The sequence below is a fragment of the Pterocles gutturalis genome, unplaced genomic scaffold (genome assembly GCF_000699245.1).
Source record: "Pterocles gutturalis isolate BGI_N339 unplaced genomic scaffold, ASM69924v1 scaffold29334, whole genome shotgun sequence".
Lineage (NCBI taxonomy): Eukaryota > Metazoa > Chordata > Aves > Pterocliformes > Pteroclidae > Pterocles > Pterocles gutturalis.
This window is the reverse complement of record NW_010136660.1, coordinates 1-19,358: the sequence shown is the minus strand read 5'-3', so window position 1 is coordinate 19,358 and position 19,358 is coordinate 1. Positions and strand designations below refer to the sequence as shown.

At 36.9% G+C, this 19,358-nt stretch overlaps 1 protein-coding gene across 1 annotated transcript; it reads right to left on the bottom strand.

Moving 5' to 3' along the window:
- Positions 1–1,279: 1,279 nt before the first annotated feature.
- Positions 1,280–19,307, bottom strand: BBS7 (Bardet-Biedl syndrome 7; the record flags this gene model as incomplete). The annotated part of the gene is made up of 18 exons (XM_010082394.1): positions 1,280–1,416; positions 2,434–2,557; positions 3,750–3,853; positions 3,974–4,083; positions 5,194–5,358; positions 6,334–6,473; positions 8,631–8,696; positions 9,724–9,798; positions 11,304–11,496; positions 12,068–12,170; positions 13,756–13,840; positions 14,403–14,533; positions 14,902–15,018; positions 15,928–16,000; positions 16,705–16,891; positions 17,481–17,656; positions 18,469–18,531; positions 19,225–19,307. Coding segments are annotated over 18 exons (2,132 nt in total), but the record flags the coding sequence as incomplete, so codon positions are not given.
- Between the last annotated feature and the right edge of the window lie 51 nt (positions 19,308–19,358).

The following is a 19,358-nucleotide window of genomic DNA, read 5'->3' as shown; positions in this document are numbered from 1 at the left end:
GGCCGGTGCTCCTGCACGTGCTCCCTCTCTCCCCGCTGGAAACTTGCTTTTCCCCACTTATCTTTTAATGGAGCAGGTTGTATCAGAAATGGTGTGACCAGCAGGACTGGGCCGTGATCCTGTGTTGAGTTTTGGGCCCCTCACCACAAGAAGGACATTGAGGGGCTGGAGCAGGGCCAGAGAAGGGCAACGCAGCTGGGGAAGGGTCTGGAGCACAGGTCCTGCGAGGAGCGGCTGAGGGAGCTGGGGGGGTTTAGTCTGGAGAAGAGGAGGCTGAGAGGAGACCTTATCACTCTCTACAACTGCCTGAAAGCAGGCTGTAGCAAGGGGGGTGTCCGTCTCTTTCTGAAGGTAGCAAGTGACAGAACAAGAGAAAACAGCCTCAAGGTGTTCCAGGGGAGGTTTAGGTCGGATATTGGGAAAAATTTCTTCACCAGAAGTGTGAAGTGGAGTCACCATCCCTGGAGGTATTTACAAGTCCTGCAGCTGTGGCGCTTAGGGACAGGGCTCAGTGGTGGGCGGGGGAGTGCTAGAGTAAGTGTTGGATTCAATGATGTTAAGGGTCTTTTCCCACCTAAATGATTCAATGATTCTAAGTTACTCTTTTTTTACTTCACTTGTGAACAAATATGTGTATCTACAAGCTGGTTAATGTCTTCTAATTTGAAATAAAAATGAGTGAGAAGTAGGGTGGAAGATGCCACATACTGGGAGTTACAAAATGAAAAATGCAGAGATAAGAGAAGCACAGAGGAAGTTTAATGCCATCAACAAGTTAATTTATAGCTTCAAAAGTTCTCTCCCTGCTATGCACACACCAGTTACAGCAAGTCAGGTGAGCACCCTGTACCACTTTCTCAGTGCAGCAGACATAGTTTAACACCTGATTTTCTTCTAAACCTGGTTATGTCTCTGAAAACGAGTGTCTTCATACATTTTTACAACTGGAGAACAAAGACTACTGCATATAGTCTTTAACAGTACTGAAAATATTTTTGCAAAAAGGGTATTTGGTATTTACACCTGATTCTAAGCTTTCTTTGGCTATAAAGAACATTGTGTGTATAGAAACTGTGCAGCCATTTAACATACACAGCAGTTTACATGAACTAAAATTGACTACTGTATTAGCATCATAAATACGAATACAAAGTAAGAGCTGACAATACAACAAAAAACTGTATTTCTTAAAAAGTGTTTTGAACTTGATAATGAACTGCCTTGATTAAAAAACAAAAAAAGAAAAAAAAAGAAGAAAAATTACTTTGCTTTTTCCTTGTTAGGCTGCTGCCTCAAAAAAATTAATTAGTCCATCTTGATCACAGCCATCCAGAATTTCCAGAAGAAGAGGAACTTTAGTTTTCACGTTGGTGCCTTTAAATTTAAATTTATCTATGAAGAGATCTGTGATCATACCTGCAAAGGTAAAATCCCAGGACTTATTAATTGCCTTGGTTTTGTTATGAGGTATCTCTACTTTTAACTTGTTATTATGTAGCAACTATTCTAATGGATTTTGGGTTTGGAGACAAGACTTTTTAAACTTCATGTTTAAACACTGATTTACTTTTAAATAAACCACAAAACACTGTTAGAACCACCCAGATTCCAGCTTCACTCCAAAGTATGTATTTCAGCTTTAGAATGACCTCATCTGAAACACTCAAGAAAGAGGAACTATCACAGGATGGACAATGAGGACCCTGCTTACACTGTATACACTCAGGCTCATGAAAGCTGGTGTCTGGCAGAGATTTTCTGTGCTTAAAGCTGTACCGGGAACACGAGAGAAGGTTACAGAATTTCCTTCACTTAGATCATCTCCTAAAGAGTCTCCCTTCCCACCCCATATGTATTTTTCTGGTTCTCTGATGTTTTCTAAAACTTAACCACTCAGAACTTAATCACTCATTTAACTTGTAAACACTCTTAAATACCACCCAGAATTTGAATATGATCCTTAATCATGACCATAAAGACAAGGATCATCCAAATATAAAAAGCTGTCTGTTAAAAAAAGTAGAAAAGTCACTTGCAAATAATCCTGGTATTTTCATTCTCAGTGATACGCTTGTGATGCTAAATCAATTTTGGAAGTTCCCAGGTGTAAAGTTCTTGAGAACCTTTAGAGAGTTCCTCAAAGTCCATACTAGCACACAAGCCCTTTTCAGTATGTGCTAGGTTTTACTGCCTCACCTTTAACTTCAGATTTTTACGATACAAAACACTGTGTAAATATGCAACCTTGGCTGGATGACCAAACAGACATACGTACTTACATACCTAGTGTTGTCCTGAAGCTACCCAACTGTACACACTTATCAAATTATTTCAGTTCTGCAAATACTGACTTCAGAACTATTTCAGTCATGTTCAGGGTGCTCTCTAGACATAAATTTGCATTTAAACAAAAAGCTGAATTGATCAACAAACCATAAAGTCTCTCGAGATGTGCAGGTTGTTTCTTGTATTCCTCAAGAAGCTGATCTGCCTCTTCCAAAATGCTGCGGTATTTTGGTAGCAGGAAGTCCACATTTCCTTCATGAACTTGTAATTCCTCAAAGACATTTTAAATCATAAGAATCATAAGTTAAGTATCTTAAGAGCATAAAAGCAAGAAGAAATGAAGCTTGGGTCTGACAGGAAGAATGAAGCCTAATTAAGGCTCAAAGCCTTCACCTTATCTTGTTTTCAGAATAAGTAAATTCCTGGAAAGTGTAGCACATGCTAAAAATCTGAAGTGAGTAAACTCTGAAAGTATCACTCAATTCATGACAGCAAAAAGTTATAAAGACCTCTTCTAAAATGCCCCAGTCTGCCATCAGACCAATTCAAGATGGTCAATAGTCCTTTTTATCCCCCACAGAAAGATTTTTCTTTTCTAGATGAAAGGTAATTATGGTATGCATCATGAGTCTGCTGGGATAACAGGTTTCATCAACCACGGGACTATTTTACTACCTATGACTAAGTTATTATCCAAAAAATAAGTGACAAAAACATTGTCAGAAAAGATTTATCAAAGGAGATCCACTGCCTAAAAAAAAGATAGAGATAATAAACACTGTGCTCACTGGAAGTCAGCTTTTCTACTAACTGAAGAGTTCTGACACCTAGTATTTGGTTCCACCAAAGGACACTAGAGAATTGGTTGTCCATTTTCATGTCCCCTCCTCCTCAAAACAATACACCAAAAGAGAGGAGAGCAAGTTTCTGATGACAAACTCCTGGTTGTTGGAAAAGTCCAAGAATTGAGACAAGCTGCCTAACAGGCACCTCCCAAAGACTAGCTGTTGAGAAGACGATTAAACAGATTAATAAACAGATAATTCAGAAATTATGACACACTGCGATGAAAATCCAAAGCAAGAGTCTTTATCTGGCATGGATCATCGTCCCCAGATTTAAAAAAACTTTTAAAGCTTAGTGAAAAAAGACAAAAGAGGAACTGGAAAACAACAGCAGGCAAAAAGAGAATGTTAGGTGATAAAGCTGGCTGCCTTCTACTGTCTGATTTAAGCATGCATCCCCAACATCAGTCAGTAATCCTATGTGTTATTCGCTAGTTATCCAGTACAAATGGGAACGTCACTTTAAGAAGTTTGTCTCCTAGATAATTAAAATAGGTGTCCTGGGAATAGAAACAGAACACATACCACTATGACACACATCTGACTTGAGCTGCACAGCTTGGTACCTGACAACATAATCCCCCACAAAAATCCTTCCACAGGAGTTCAGGTACTTACTCTCAAAGCATCTATTAAGTGAACCTTCTTGGCCAACAGCTGCTGATACTCTAATTTGGGGTGGATAAGCTTTAATGTGTGCTTCACAGATTCTTCATTTATGTCTACTCAGGAGTAAAAAAAAAAAACAAAACAAAACCAAACAAGCAAATGAATAATACATATTCCATTTATAAGAATATAAAATGAAGTCAAGGACAACAAAACAGAGAAGAAAGTTTTACCATATGATATGTTGAGATTAATCTTTCTTTTAGTAGCCTCTTTGGATAGCACATCTTTTAGGATGGATATTGTAGAAATGTTGTCAGACTTAAAACATCCTTCACCTTTTCTATAAGGGGAGAAAAACTTTACATGAACAAACTTAAACACACACGCATGCATTGGATTTGTCCCTAAGTTAAAATAGAAGGCCTGTAAATTAATGCCCAAATCAAAGAAAGCAACCTCTAGAAAGGTCATAACAACTCTGCACCTATCAGGTGGCTGTATACACCCCTGTGCTATTCACTCCTTCCCTACTCCCTGTGTAACCTTGTCAGGGAAGTTTGTTCCAGTAAATAAGACAAAGCAGTATACACAAATCTCAGGTATACACAAAGCAGTTTTATCTTTATTGTATGGCACTAAGGTTATACAAGTAAGATTTCTGGCTGTAGTAATTCCTCTGAAGTTTTATCATTGCAATACCTTGAAGCCAAACAACAAGCTTCGATACTAGAAGGGAGAAAAAAACCCCACTTCCCCCCAAAAAATCCACCACCCAACAACTTTCTACATTATGAGTAGACAACATGCCTGGTAAGATGGGAGGAGGTTGGAATCTGTATAATTAGAACAACTAATTTTTCCCCACTTTACAGTTCCATTTTCAGGTGGATGTACGTAATTTGCTGAAGGAAGATGTAAGTAATTACTTTGAGAACAGAGTATTAATCTTAAACACAAAAATAATATTTGCCTAATAGAAGTTGCAGAAAAATTAGGTTTTCAGCTTAACGCTTATTCACATTTTTGTTTGCATGAGTATTAAATGTCTTTTAAGTTATTTCTGCTCCTCAGTACAAAAAAAAAAAAAAGGAAGTTAGAAAACAACAGGAATTACAAAATAACTTTACTATATTAGTTAGCCAGATTCTTTAACTCCAAAAGCAAGCCATCATCCTAAAAATATTTCAAGCCTTTCCTCCCTGGCAATTTGGGTCTTGGACCAGCTTCAAGAAAAAGACTGCATCATTACTAGACAGTGCTCACCCCTGGTAACATTTGACAATCCTTTTCAAGAAAGAATCCTGTTCTCTTTAGTGAGAGCTTTGATGGGGCTGGTGGTGGTAAGAGCAACAGTAGTATGTGCATGAAACTGTATTCACATACTGGCCAAGAATGAAAAAGAGAGAAGTCCCAGTGTAGTTACATTCTGCTTTAGTAATTTATATTTTACCTGTAAGTACTTTCAAGCTGTGTACCCAGGAAGGTGTTCTGAAAATAAAAGGTAATACTCTCTCCAGCAGGAGTCTTTTCAGGCACTTCAGGCAAGCAAAACACAATCCAGGAGTGAATTTCAGCAAAACTGAACTGGCCCTTGAGCATCAGTGTATTCATGGGTCTATGACATTATGAAATAAAAAAATAATTTAAAAAAGCAGTTAATAGTTATGAAGGAGGGGCACTGTCAGTGCACTGGTTATCCATATGAAAAAAGTTTAGTTCCACGTGGTTGGTTGCTTTTAATCAGCACCACATAAGAAGTCAGGTATCTTGCTAAGTAGTTATGTATTGCAGATACAGCTATTTTTCTGCATTTCAAGACAAAAACCTATGCATACATGCAAGTTTTATCTCATAGTAGGCGTGTCAGAACTAGATAAGAAACTAGTTGGAAGTTTTTGACATATCCCGTTTCAAGTTGTTAAACCTGAAATTTTTGACAAAGGTAAATAACTGACAACACAGCAAATCTAAGAGCCTCAACAGTCTCCCATGCTGTAAACCACAAATCATTTATATGAAGAATGAGGCATGATGGAATATGTTTGCATATCAGGTAAAGGCATTTATCAATCCTTCCGTTTTTTTTTTTTTAAACAAGCAACACCTTGATGGCAATACATGATGTTAACTGAGGGCAGGGAAAATCAAGTAGGAATTGTGTAAAAGAGTAGGTTCCAAACAGAGAGATGAGGGAGAAAATTCTTGTCTCAGTTTTGGAGCCAAATTAGCTATGGGAAAGAACTACGTTAAAAGGGTGGAGGGCACACTGAGGCTGAAACTGAAAAGAGTGCGGTTACTAACACAGGCGAGCTTCCTTTCTACCACTCTCTCAGCTCTAATAACATGGTGCTTGCACTATAACCCAGGTCAATAAAATGAGAAATAACCTGAAAACAAGGATAAAGAATGACAAGGAAAGCAGAAACCCCTTAAATCTGCATTTTTTCTCAGAAAACTGATAAAAATGGAACTACAGGTTCAAAACTGTAAGTTAGGAATGACATACTGAAGTTTATAAAGTAAATGTTGTTTCAACTGGATTGTGTCAGTTTTTCAAGAGAAAAAGGCGTTGATTTTTCTTTGCAAATACCTGTCATGGTCAATAGAATGAGTTCTCTGATGAAGTGAAAGTGGTTTAATTTGATATTGATGAACTTGGCAGGTTTTTGGTTGAATTCTTGGAGTTACATATGCTTGAAGTGTCCCATACTGTCCTTCAATTGATCGAACCTGCAGAAGTAAAAGCAGAACCCACAAACAAGAATAACAGAAAAGATTACATTTACCAAAATTTGGAAAATTGTTGGATATTCAAAAATTTTTTCAAGAAAAACTGTAGATTTGCTGCAGTACTCCAAGAATATTTCAAGCACTGTATTTACTTGATGGTGCCACCATAATTAGAGAAGGTCAAGAATGTTTTAAAACTAGGTAAAGCAGCATCCAATGAAGTGCTGCTATATTAGATGAATGAGATATATTAAGAAAATAAACCCCACTAACTTACTTTTGGATTAGGTAAAATAGTCTGTAACTTGCTTCTAATTCTCCAGTGGCCCCATTATTTTTTAAGACAAAAAATATATTCTGTAGCAGTTGTCAGCAAATAATAGATCAAAGAATTTAAGAGTAAACAATTTCAAAATACATATTAATTTCTTCATAACAATCAAAGTTCTTCCTGAGCTATTTTTGGAAAAGTAAGAGGCCAGACTCAAGTTCAATTCTCAGAATACCCAACAAACAGGATGTGCAAACCCTTTTAGGACACAGTACGCACTCTCCACACCTCTGAGTACACAGCGATGCATCAATCACCTCTCTGCTGAGATCGGTCACACAGACTGCACCAAGGAGTCTGTCACCTGCCAATAACTCACACAGAATTGACAAGACACAGGAGTGTCCCACCTACAGCACCAACACAGCCATAAAAGCAGGCAGAACAGCTACCAAGATAGCTTTATACGAACAAAAGAGCAGACTGGAGTTCAAGTACAGGTTTGCTTTGTAACCTTGATTATGTCCTGTATTTTATAGGGTCTTGGAACTCAAAAAGCAGTGTTTTACAGGAAGTCATTCACTTCAATGTTTTTAATTTCAAAAAGTTAGTGAAGAGTTCTCTTTGTAAATAAAATTACCAAGACTTGAAAGTTATATCGCCTGTATGTGCGTAGAGAAAATACAAAAAGAGAATGAACTGCATGTGGCAGGTGTAAATCACTGGAGATCCTCAAGGTACTGCAGCGAGGTGGCAACAGAAGCTGTGCGGATTGAATCCATCACATCAGGATCCAAATGCAAGAGGGATAGTACAGGGCTTTGATGAAATACTGCACTATGATGACACACAACAGCAAGTTTATTAAAGTTTTTAGTGGGAGAGTAAAAAAACCCTCTTTTTGTGTATGACAAATACATTTGATTTATTTTTCTTGTGTTATGTACTCTTTACCTAGTATTTTCAATAGTGAAGGTGGCCACGGTCGTATCCCCAAATTAAATAAGAGAATTGAGACATAGGGAGATAAAATGACCTGCTCAGAATCGATAACCACGCTTAACAGTGTTTCTTAAGAAGGGGACCTGGGAAATAAGAGTCTTAGTCCTGCACACTAGATCCATTACTGCGACCTCACCAAAACACAGACAACCACCCCAACTTCCCCCCACATTTGATGCATCTTATAAAGGCTTAAATGTCTAGCGATAATCTTTTGACTGACAGTTTTACATAAATAAACAGATAATCCCATTAGGAGGCTGCAGTGTTAGGTGACTACATAAAGAGAAAACCTGGAGCCTGTGAGCATCTTGAGGATTTTCCTAATCATTATTTTCCCCCCGGCGGTAGCTGCAAAAACGTGTGAATTTTGTGGATCGTTAAAAAAAAAATCCCAAAACACCCACATGCCTTTAGTACAATAAACATGGAATGACTGAATTTACTTCCTTGCCAAAATACGAATCCAGTCTATATTCCCCAGTTACTTTCGTATGTAACTTCCTTCAAACACTTCCAAGGACAAACTGCGCCAGGGCTTTCTTTCCCATGCCTCTCTCCACTTCAAGTTCCACACAGTCTCCAGAACCAAGAATCTTCACAATCTGTGATTTCCTCACTGCTTTCATCTTATGGACCCTCAAGAAGGACCCCAGGCTCTCCTCTGAACTAACACATTTTTAGAAGCATTTAGAAATCCTACAGACAAATACAAAGGAGCACAAGCCCCAGGTTAGAAGGTTTTCAGGAAACAACCAGCAGTAGAAACTGAACTGATCATTTGCTCAGGCTAAGCAGTCAGTCGAGGCAGAGATCTCTACATTTCTACATAGACTTCTACATAACCATTAATTTATTATGGAAAATATTTTGGAGCATTTTACCTTAAGTTCAAGTCTCATAGTATTTGCTTGGCATCGGTAAGTTGCAAGAAGAAAGTTGTTATTTGGCTGTAAACAGCAAAAAAACAAGAAAAATAATACAAAATAGGTCTGTGGACTCAGAAAAGTTCTACTGGTCTGTTTTAACTGAAGACATGCACTGTAAAGTTTTTACTATTCATGTACAGCTATTTTACAGAAGTTAAATACAAAAAAATAATCTTTGGTCTCCTTGAATATTCCAATTAATTTTAATGATGGTAGAATTAAAGAAATTTCTCTATACAGGGAAAAACCAACTGAAGCATCTTATACTCTTTAATATCACCATAAAAATTATATAGATATCTACTTTTCAGCTGAAGAATGCATCTGTCAGCCTACCCTACTCACCTGCAATATTATTTCAAAATGCAAAACCCAAAGTAAGATCAGTAAGAAAACACACCAAAAAAAGCTAAATTCATCATCACAAATAACAAGAAACTTAAAAAAAAAAAGCTGACTTCTGAAAGCTCCAGGGTAGACCAATGATGTGCAAATTTAGTTCTTAAAACCAAAATACGTAAAGGGCCATTACAAGAAAGAAGACTTCACAGAGGATTTTCATAATACTAAGGTAGTTTATGGATTTTCTTTCCAGCCCTAAACATCAGTAGTAATTCTGTAAGTTTATCATTATTATAGAAAAAAAATGCACTTAAACATATTACTTCCCATACAGCAGAATTTTTACATTCTAAAGTGATTTTTAAGAGACACAATAAGAAATATAATGTTCTTCACTTAAATTTCTTCAAAGTAAATATATGCACAACTGGCAAATCCAGAAAAGAGAACAATACTGAATGTGTCTTTCACATCTTGATCAGGCAGGAAAAAAGCATGAGAGCAGTTGCCCCAGGATCCTTTTGCCCACATTTAGCTTTGCCCTGTGTTAAGACCTGCCACTTTTCTTTTGATGCAGCCCAAGATACGGTTTAACTCAATGTATTTAGAATTCCAAATATATAAGTCTAAATTCTATTTTAATATACAATATTAAGAGCTTTCATCACGCAATCTCTATAAAAATTACCTCTTCTGTTTGACTCACCTCAGAATCACAGCTGCTAAAACTAACAACAGCAGAATTTTTATCCACATCCAGCAAGTCTATGGGGACATCACTCTGCAGAACATAAGAGCAAGGAAAAATAAAGAGCTTAAGTTCCTAAGTGGCTCCTAATGCATTTATCCTCTAACTGTCATCAATTCTTTTAATAAGGGAGAAGCAACAAGTGCTTCATCAAAGAGGTAAAAGCCTAACAGACACACAGCTTACTACTTCACATTTAATCCCAGAGTAACATGATGATCTTTCTCTTATTCTCTCACAGAGTCCTGAACTCTTGTGTGGCTGGCTGACAACAACTTCAGTGTAAGATGTGTAACTATCTTTCAGACAACCATGAATTATATTCATGACTGAAGTGTTTCCCTATTTTAATAGGGGGATTACAATATTCATTCAGGAAACCTGAGGATCACATGAAATAATTATTAATGATCCTTTTACTTACAGCAATGCTTCTGACATAGACCACTTCTTATCTAGATGTGTTTTCATTGGAATTAAAATTAAATCTAACAGTGTTTTGGAAATGAGAATACAGGGTATTAGAATTATTAACTACTTGATTTGGTACTGCTTTATAACTTCACAGAAGCGTCAGGAAACATTGATAAATACACAACATACTTCCTAAAAAGATATTTCAAAAACACTTTCTTATTGTCTTCTCACCACACAGGAATACCAAACACTGCTTTGTATTCCTTTAAAGAAAAAGCCATAAATTCTCAACTCTACATTAAGCTAAGGCCTAGATTAAACTATTTCATTCTTCCTCACTTAGCTATGAGAACTGCAGATACTACTGAGCTGCAAATTAGCTGTAGTTTAGCATTGCTCTGATAACATCATTAATAAAAATAAGATTTTTATTAAGAAGTGAAAAATAAAATCCTACAGTAGTTTTCTCCCATTTGTTACAGCAAATTCACCTAACAAATCTCTCCTTGTAAAATTTTTCTCCCTATGCGTATCCCCAAAAAAGTCAATTCAGTACCACTACTCTTTCTGACTACCAAAGAAAACATTAATTTCAGCTGATTAAGTAGGAGGAATAACTAACTAAGGTTGCCGTACTTGGCAGGAGCATTTACCACCAATCACACACAAATGAGATGCTGTTCCACCTTGAAAGTGCACAGGTGGCCCATACCATTCTACAATTAATTTTCCACTACAGAGGATACTTAACTGGGGAGTGAGAATGGCACCTCATTTAAGATTTACTGAGTTAATTGCTCTTTAAATAAAGAGGGACATGCAAAAGCAAACACAACAGTTACACAGAAACCTGCTAGTACAGGAGGTGTTTTGGTCTATTTTGGTAGCATGATGTTGCTCTGTTCAATACAGGTGTTAAGTTGTATTGTTGTTCCCTAACAAGCATTTACAACAGTTACTTCAACATTGCAAGGCTATACTCTTCAATTTCCTCTTATAACAATTCAGACATTTTAAACCCCATATACTTAAGCTACTATAGCACAGCTTTTCAAGCTAGAAAGTCTCTGGATGTTTTATTTACAGATCAAGAAAGCCAACAAGAACAAAACCACGCTCACCTGTACCAGGACAGTATCTATAGCTGCCTGCACCTCCAAGATAAGGCTGTAGCTAGCATCATCCTTATTTAATGTAAACTTATCATTCACACTAAATGCAGGTACTGATGAAAGAGCAGCACTGGATTGAGAAGACTGCTGGTATTTTTCACGTTCCTGAAGTACCTTCATCTGCAAGTGTTCCAATTCATTCCTAGAAAAGGGAAACCACATATAGTGTCTTAAAAAAACAACTATAAAAGCTACACTAGAAATTAAGTATATTAAGCTTGCAAGTCAGTCATGTTTATCTTCTGTTCACCATTTTCCAACCAGAAGTGACTGGCGACTCCTCTTCCACATACATAACAAAGATAAGAAATAAACTCTAAAATATGAAAACGTAGCTTCTACTGTACTTTGCCAAAAGAGATTTCTATCCATCACAGGAATGGACAACTTTTTTCCTTCAAGAGTACAATGCATTTTGACTTACATGCTAGTGACTACTTTCCTCATTTCATTTAGAAGCTATAAGCAGCATGGAAGATAGGAATCTTATCTTGCCACCACTGAGGAAGAAGGCATTAAGACTTCATCATGTGAAGGCAAGATAGAAGGGGACTCTGAAATAAGGATGCTATTCATTTCTACTCTGAAAAGGCTTCATTCTACTTCTAGATACATTAACAATTCAGGAATTCCAGTGAGACAGGAAGGAAAGATGACGTTTCAGCTTTTAACATGTCAGTTCTTCCACTTAAATTTCTTTCTAGTGCAATTACCTTAGGGATGAAATCTTGCTCTGCATTTCTTGACTTAATTTTAGTTCTTCACCTGATCCACCTTCTCTATGGACAGGTTCTGTAGTCAGCCCCGTCAGCCAGCCTAAACCAATATATGAAGTTTATATTCCTTATAAGCTACAAAGAAAAGTCTACACTCAGCTTTTGTATGTGTGGAGCAATGTTTGTTCCAGATACTGGTAGACAGAATCACGACTTAATTTAATCCTTTCTTTGGAGGATTAATCTAGACACTGAGCATGATTTTCATGGGTATCATTCTTAACCTACAGATTGGAAAACATTACTTATTCTTTTTCACTAAGTACTTTGAGCAATTAATACCTCTATGGCGGTTTTAATGGAGTGTTTAAATTTTCTTCCAACTTCTGTTTCTCTGACAAAACCTTGAATAATTTGCAGTACTACAGCTGAAAACAAAACAAAACAGAAGCTGTGCAATGTGTTGCACAGTGTGTTTTGAAACTGAATGCTGCTGGTTGAAGTGAAAAAAAATTAACTTTTTGTTTCCTTAATTACTTTTACTTAAAAAAGCAAATACTAATGGATTACATGCTGACACCTCAGGTATCACATGCAGAGTTGAATGGATGTTTATAGCTCTAGTTACCTCATCCAATGCATGCAAACAGTAAGATAGCATCATTGTAAAATGCACCATAAAAGTTGACATGTCCACAATCTTTCGTGTTCCTCAGCTATCCACTTCAAGTACCAAGAAAACCTAATAATGGAGCATGAATTTAAAAAAAGAAAAATCCACAGAAGTCCTACACTGACGAACTTCAAGTGTAAATTTTATTGCTCTAAGCACTACTTTTCCTGATCTGCTGAAATCTACTGAACTCAGTCTGCTGCCCATAATGCCAGAGCTCACCTTTGAAAACCCACAGGTGAATATGGGGTTTTCTTTTTCCTTTCTTCTACGACTCATGGATCTTTAGAATATTCCCACAGACACTAACAGAAGCCACAAAGGACTTCAGCCGAAGTATTGTTGCAGCCTATCATACCAAAACAATTCACATGAGGTGAGGTATAAAGTCTTTTAATAATCCAAAAACTATTTAAAAGAGATACTTGAACACCATTGCTTCTCAGTAACTAACTGAGAACTGTATCTTGCCAGAATACATGATTTTGGATACAAGAGGTTTCAGTAGGCTAATTTTTTAGTACTGAAGATAACTGAAGACAGGGAACTAGCAACATTTTAGCTCCGAGCAGTTAACATATGCAGCATGTTTATCATAGCCTCTGTGACAGTCCGTCCAGTAGCTCAGATCCTACAGAGGGGATGCCGAGATGCCTCACATGGGGAAGCTTTGTTTTCTACTCAAACCAAAATCAATCCAATTTAGAGCCCTATTAAGCTGAAAGAGAAGGAAATTATGTGAAAGACAAAAAAAAAAAAAAGTCTATCCAGATATGTGTTACACAGCAGAACACATTATATATGTTAATATATAAAAATATAGTTTAAGTGTAGGAAACACTTTTTGAAGTCTAAATATGAAATTAGAAGAGATCCTTTCAACAAAACACTATCTTGGTTCCAATCAGGACAACAATTTCATGAGACGTTGGCTGCACTAACAACATAGCCTGCTTCATTTTTATCACATTACCATATGCGACACTTATTGAGTAACTGATATGAAGCTTACCTGAATATGTGGATGCTAAAATTTCATCATAACCATCTTTTCCCACACAGCCACCCTGGATTGACGCAATGCTCTCTGATAAAGCCTTCAAATAAACACATTCAAGCAGAGGGAAATATCACTGCACTTGTTTAGAAGTTTGGGGTTTTTGTGGGGATTTTAAGTGTTTCGCTCCTCCTTTACCTGCATCACAAAATATCTACATAGATGCACAATATCTAGACCCACAAAAACATCTCTATTTTAACAATTTATAACCAAAGTAATTATGCTCTGCAAAGTCCTGAGCACTTCTAGACTATACACAATACAGGGCTGCTTTTTCACTGAGAGAAGCACTGTATTAATTTTCACCCAAGAGAAACTGTAGAGGTTAACAGAGACAAACCTTTAACATACCCTATGCACTATTTTGATTTTTGCTCAATTTGGGACCACTTCCCCTTCTGCCTCTTAAGTACTAGGATACCGCTTTGAAGCTTACAGTAACAAGATTACAAAGCACATAAAACACAATTTAAAAAACATCAACAACAACACATTTTAGCAGTAATGACCTTCTAATTACTTTACGTTTTGAAGTACAGATTTTGGTTTTTTTTAATTTATTTTTCCAGCAAAGCAGAGTATGATGAATGTGGGCTTACATGATCATAACGAAGGACAGGGTCATCTGCACTCTCAAAATTATAAATTTCTAGTACTCCATCATCTCTTCCAATGAGGAGATCTTTAACTCCATCTCCCAGAATGTCAAAACTATCAATACATAATATACCTAATAAAAAGAAAACAAAATATTTTACTTCATCTTTATTTGTTTGTGACACAGTAATATACAGGCCACATTAAACTACACAGAAAGAGATTCTTGGTTGAGTTTTAAGATTTTATTAATGCTATTTCTGGATGAGTCCACTAGAGGGCTGAATCTGGCACCTGTGCCTGAGGTTCAAGATGGTACAGTGGGTTTTACATTTGTATCATATCACAGAATGGTTTGGGTTCGAAGGGACCTTAAAGATCACCTAGTTCCAACCCCCCTGCCATGGGCAGGGACACCTTCCACTAGACCAAGCTGTTAAAGCCTCATCCAATGTGGCCTTGAGCACCTCCAGGGATGGGGCACGTTGATGAGACACATACCTCCTCTCTTTTTTTCATTTCCAATTTCCCACTTAGGTATAGGCTTGGATCCAGTAATCTGGATAAGACCCAGTTTACCATCAGAAGTTCCATATATAATTTCTTCTCCAGAATCACCTAAACACATAAATTGAATTAAATTTGATAAAATCAGGTACACCCATTTCAAAGATTTGAAAATATAATGTAGTTACACTCTACAGCCCAAGAGAAAAACAAAATATTAACACTAGTGTTGTATAACAGGCTTTAAAAACAAAAACAAATACACGAAAACTGCACTTTTTCTCATAATTTCTTCATGGCTAGCACTCTTCTGTGTATGAATGCCCCCCTGCACTGAAATTCTGCCTAAAATGCTTTCATAATCCAATACTTTAAATTTCAGGCAAGACAGGGTATTAAGTTGCCTTTACAGAAGAGAAACAAAGAGATTCATTCAGAACATACATCCAATAGTGAATGTTATGCCAAGACTTAAGCAAGTAAGAATTACTTTTCCAAACCTGCTCTGGATGTCATTGTCACACAATCTAACTGAAACTAAATCAAACCCCAGATTAACATATTAAAGGGATTTCTATTAGGTTAGAATGGATTAGCAAGAAGGATGATCAAACTATTTTAAGCTTGATCCTTACACAGTCTTAGTTCATGTGAGCTCTACTCAATATTCTCATCCCTCCACAGACGGATGCAACTAGCAATTCCAGTTATGGAAAAATCCATGTGTAAGAGAAATGCAAATCCAGGACTTTGACAAGGCCCCCAAAAGTCCAACTGCTATTTACACAATGAGACCACCTTACATCTCTCTGCTATTGTAAAAGGCTTTCAATCAAATGTGAATATCATTTAGAACTGCCTAAAACATTCATATGTGTGTGTATATTCAGTTTACTGCTGCATTTTTAACATCAGCTTAAAAATCAAGGCAAAATGTAATTAATAAATACAAGCAATAAAATCTTAAAAATATAGTAAAATAACATTTTTTAGTTGTGCCTATATTCAAAATCTTGTTACCCCCATTTCCATTGTTCAAAGCAAGAACAGTAGGTGGTCCGGGAACTTCTACTTCATACAATAAATCAGATCCCTGAAGACAAAGAGAACTATCTTGAATGAGTTTTGGGGAAAAAAAAAAAAACAAAAACAAAAAACCAACCACACCACCAAACCAAAAACTTGACAAAAACTAAACCACAAAACCAGACAAAATAAAAATCCCAAAACACAAACATGAAGGAAAAAAAAAAAGCCCACAAGCATAAGGACAAAATAATTATGGATATGCTTCACTTATACAAATTCACCATACCTATGGGAGAAGCATTTCTAAGCCAAAACAGAGTACAGTTTATATAAATAAAACACAGGACACTTAAAATGTGTTATTACTAAAAATAATCCACGAATTAGTCTGATGATTTTGTTAAACCTCTTAATATCACTCAGACTTGTTGCAACAGCAATTTGTGTGAGCAAGAATTTCCAAACTGATAAAGACTTAAACATTTAATTCCCTTACATGAGCACTTCTAGTTAGAAGGGACCAATTTGTTATCACTTCCATCTATGAATTCCAAAGCCTATTTATATTGGTTTTATTAATCCTCATTTTGCAAATTTATAATCATGATTTTCCTTTAAAAAAAATAAGTACCAGCATTATAGACAGCTACACTGCCAATTAAGATACCACATACTTATCCTTATGCTTAAGCCATGCTGATGTGCTGATTCCCTTAAGAATTAATCCAATTCTACAGCATCAAAAAAGAAAACAGCAAATATTTTAACCTGTAAAACTCTGAGGACTCTATCCTGACATGCAAGTACCGGTGTAATGCAATTCACTTTATCTACAGGAAGGCAGAGAACATCATTGATTTTATCTCCTGATAGGTAGTAGTGCTGGTCTTTGCAGTCACAGTAATGGTTATAGATATAGCTCGCACAAAGGAAGAGATCTGCTCCTGAAATATGCCTGAGAAAAAGAAAACACTTCCTGTAGCATTTTTCCCAGATAGCAGCAATGAGAGTCTTTAAGCCCTACAGTACACACGCACCATTGCTTGCAGATTCAAAGCACTAGCGCACCCTGAAAGATGTTCCAGCTTTTTTTTTAATGAAGGCTAAAACAAAGTTATTTATATATATATTTCTATCTCCTATGTTGTCTTCATGTAAAATCCTAACCATATCTTTATAGAAATGTAATTAATATATTTTGATGGCATTAATTAATCTCAAACCTGTTTATATAATGCAGCATCTTACACCACGATCCTGGTCTGCTACAGCAACGGCATGTAGACATCACACACCATGATAACATCCCCAGCTCTGCTCGCCTGCATTTGCCCTGATGTGAGTGCCTCCAGACCCCCTCCAACGCCCCCTACTCTTCCTAAACTTCACTGTGACTAAGTTCCTTCCTACATGTCATGGCACAAGCTAAAGCTGGACTGGCACTTAGTGCTACCTGTCAGCATACAATACAGCAAAAAAATTATTACAGAAAATCATAAACAATCTGCTACGGATATGAATTGAATGCAAAACATTATACATACATAGCTTTGATGCTTTCAGTGAGGTTAGTTTCAAATGAAAGAAACTGCTTCCCTCTTTTGGTGAAACCTCTAACTTCCGATCCTGTAGCCACAAAAATTTTCTCTTGTGGTGTATTAAGAGCTCCTCCCAACTCCAATCTTGCAATTTTTTGGCCTGGAAGTGTCTTGAACACTGTCTGGAAACATAAAAGCAGTTTTCATCATCACAATATTGTATTTATGATAATCTTCTAACACAAAGGATAATAAATCTGCTTTACAGTTCCTGGCAAAACTAAGGATACTGCGGATTACATGCGGACAAAAATGTATCTGTAGTTTTCTCTTCAGCATCATCACAAAGAAATCAAGCATTTATAAGTCACTAAGTATAAACTGCTGTAAAATATAATAAATTAAGACTTGATTATTGAAGTGTTATTCATCCATAGGACAATTTCAGCACTACTGGTAGCTGTAAAACACACATATTCACTCCCTCCCTGCCTCTTATATGTTGCATTCTTATTCCAGGAGACTACATAGATTTGCATTGCTATAGAATCCTTATGAGCTGGCTAGGAACCTCACCAACAGGAAAAAATCGAAAGGACATATTTTTATGAAGCTAGGCCTAAGTCTAGGCTCATAGAAAGCAACTCATTTGTCAGTCACTTAAGGTGACTTAGTGAATCACTGCAGGTTTTTGTTCAGTCACAGTAACTGAGTACGTGCAGAGACTTAAGCCTAACTAAAGTGCAAAGCAAAAGGTGCTAAATTGACCTTTTTTGTGATGCTATACACTAGTGTCTTACCTACAGCTGGAGAACTATGTGCTTGTCCAGGTATGAAATCAGCATACCCTGATCATGGCTGGGTATCAGTCCACAGCTCTGCCTTGAGAGCTTCCACAGGTGGTTTATCTCCCATGTCAACAAAAATAAACTTTCAAAGCTCATTAGGAAGAATACTTGAAAAATAAATTTTTTAATTAAACATTTCTACTTACCACAGCTTCCCCCTTTTTAATGCCAAAGCACGTAATGACCCCATCCTGATCTCCAACAACTACCTTCAAAAGTATAACACATCATTTATCAACAAAGCATAAATTTTATTTTAAAATAATTGTTTTCCTATATTAATCATCTTCTTCTATATTTAAATACTTTACATTCTGCAGTACTCGATTTACGCAGCTGCATGGGAGTATGCTTCAGAAAGCTAGATAACCTGCTATAGACAGGACACTAAAGTACAAGAACAAGTAAAGTGACAGCATTTACAATCCTTTCTCTGCTTCTACTTGTAAACATCAGCCACGATCAGGTGGAACACTCCAGAAAGGCATACTTGGGAAAACAGTTGTATTTTCATACTATGAATTTCTTATTTTAACAAAAAAAAAAAAAGTGCATGATTTCTAACAAGCTTTCCTAACCGCATTTCTTTAGCTTGAACTTATTATAAGGAAAACTAGAAAACTTCCACCTATATTAAATGTTATCAGAACAGAAGTAGAGAAACACACAAGAACTTCCTTGTGCTTTCAGCAATGCCCTAAGTTTTGAAAACTCCTTATTGGCTCTGAAAGTTTTCCAGAAATCCCTCCAGACCTTTTTTTCCCCTGTAATTTTTCCAAAAGTTTTCCAAATAGTTCAAAAAATTTGGTTCCGAAGATTTTCCCTAGGACCTACTAACCGAAGAAACTCCAAAGACTCCAGCAGCACAAGCAGTGCATCACCGACAGCCCCTGCCCGCTTACCTTCTGCGTGGCCTTTCGCCCCGAGGCGGGAAGCAGCCTCATGGTCTTCTGAGCCGTCACTCCCACCTGTATGCAGACACAGCCTTCACCCGAGCTCCTTTCGGTCCCAGCAGCCCGGAGCAGGGCTGAGGAAG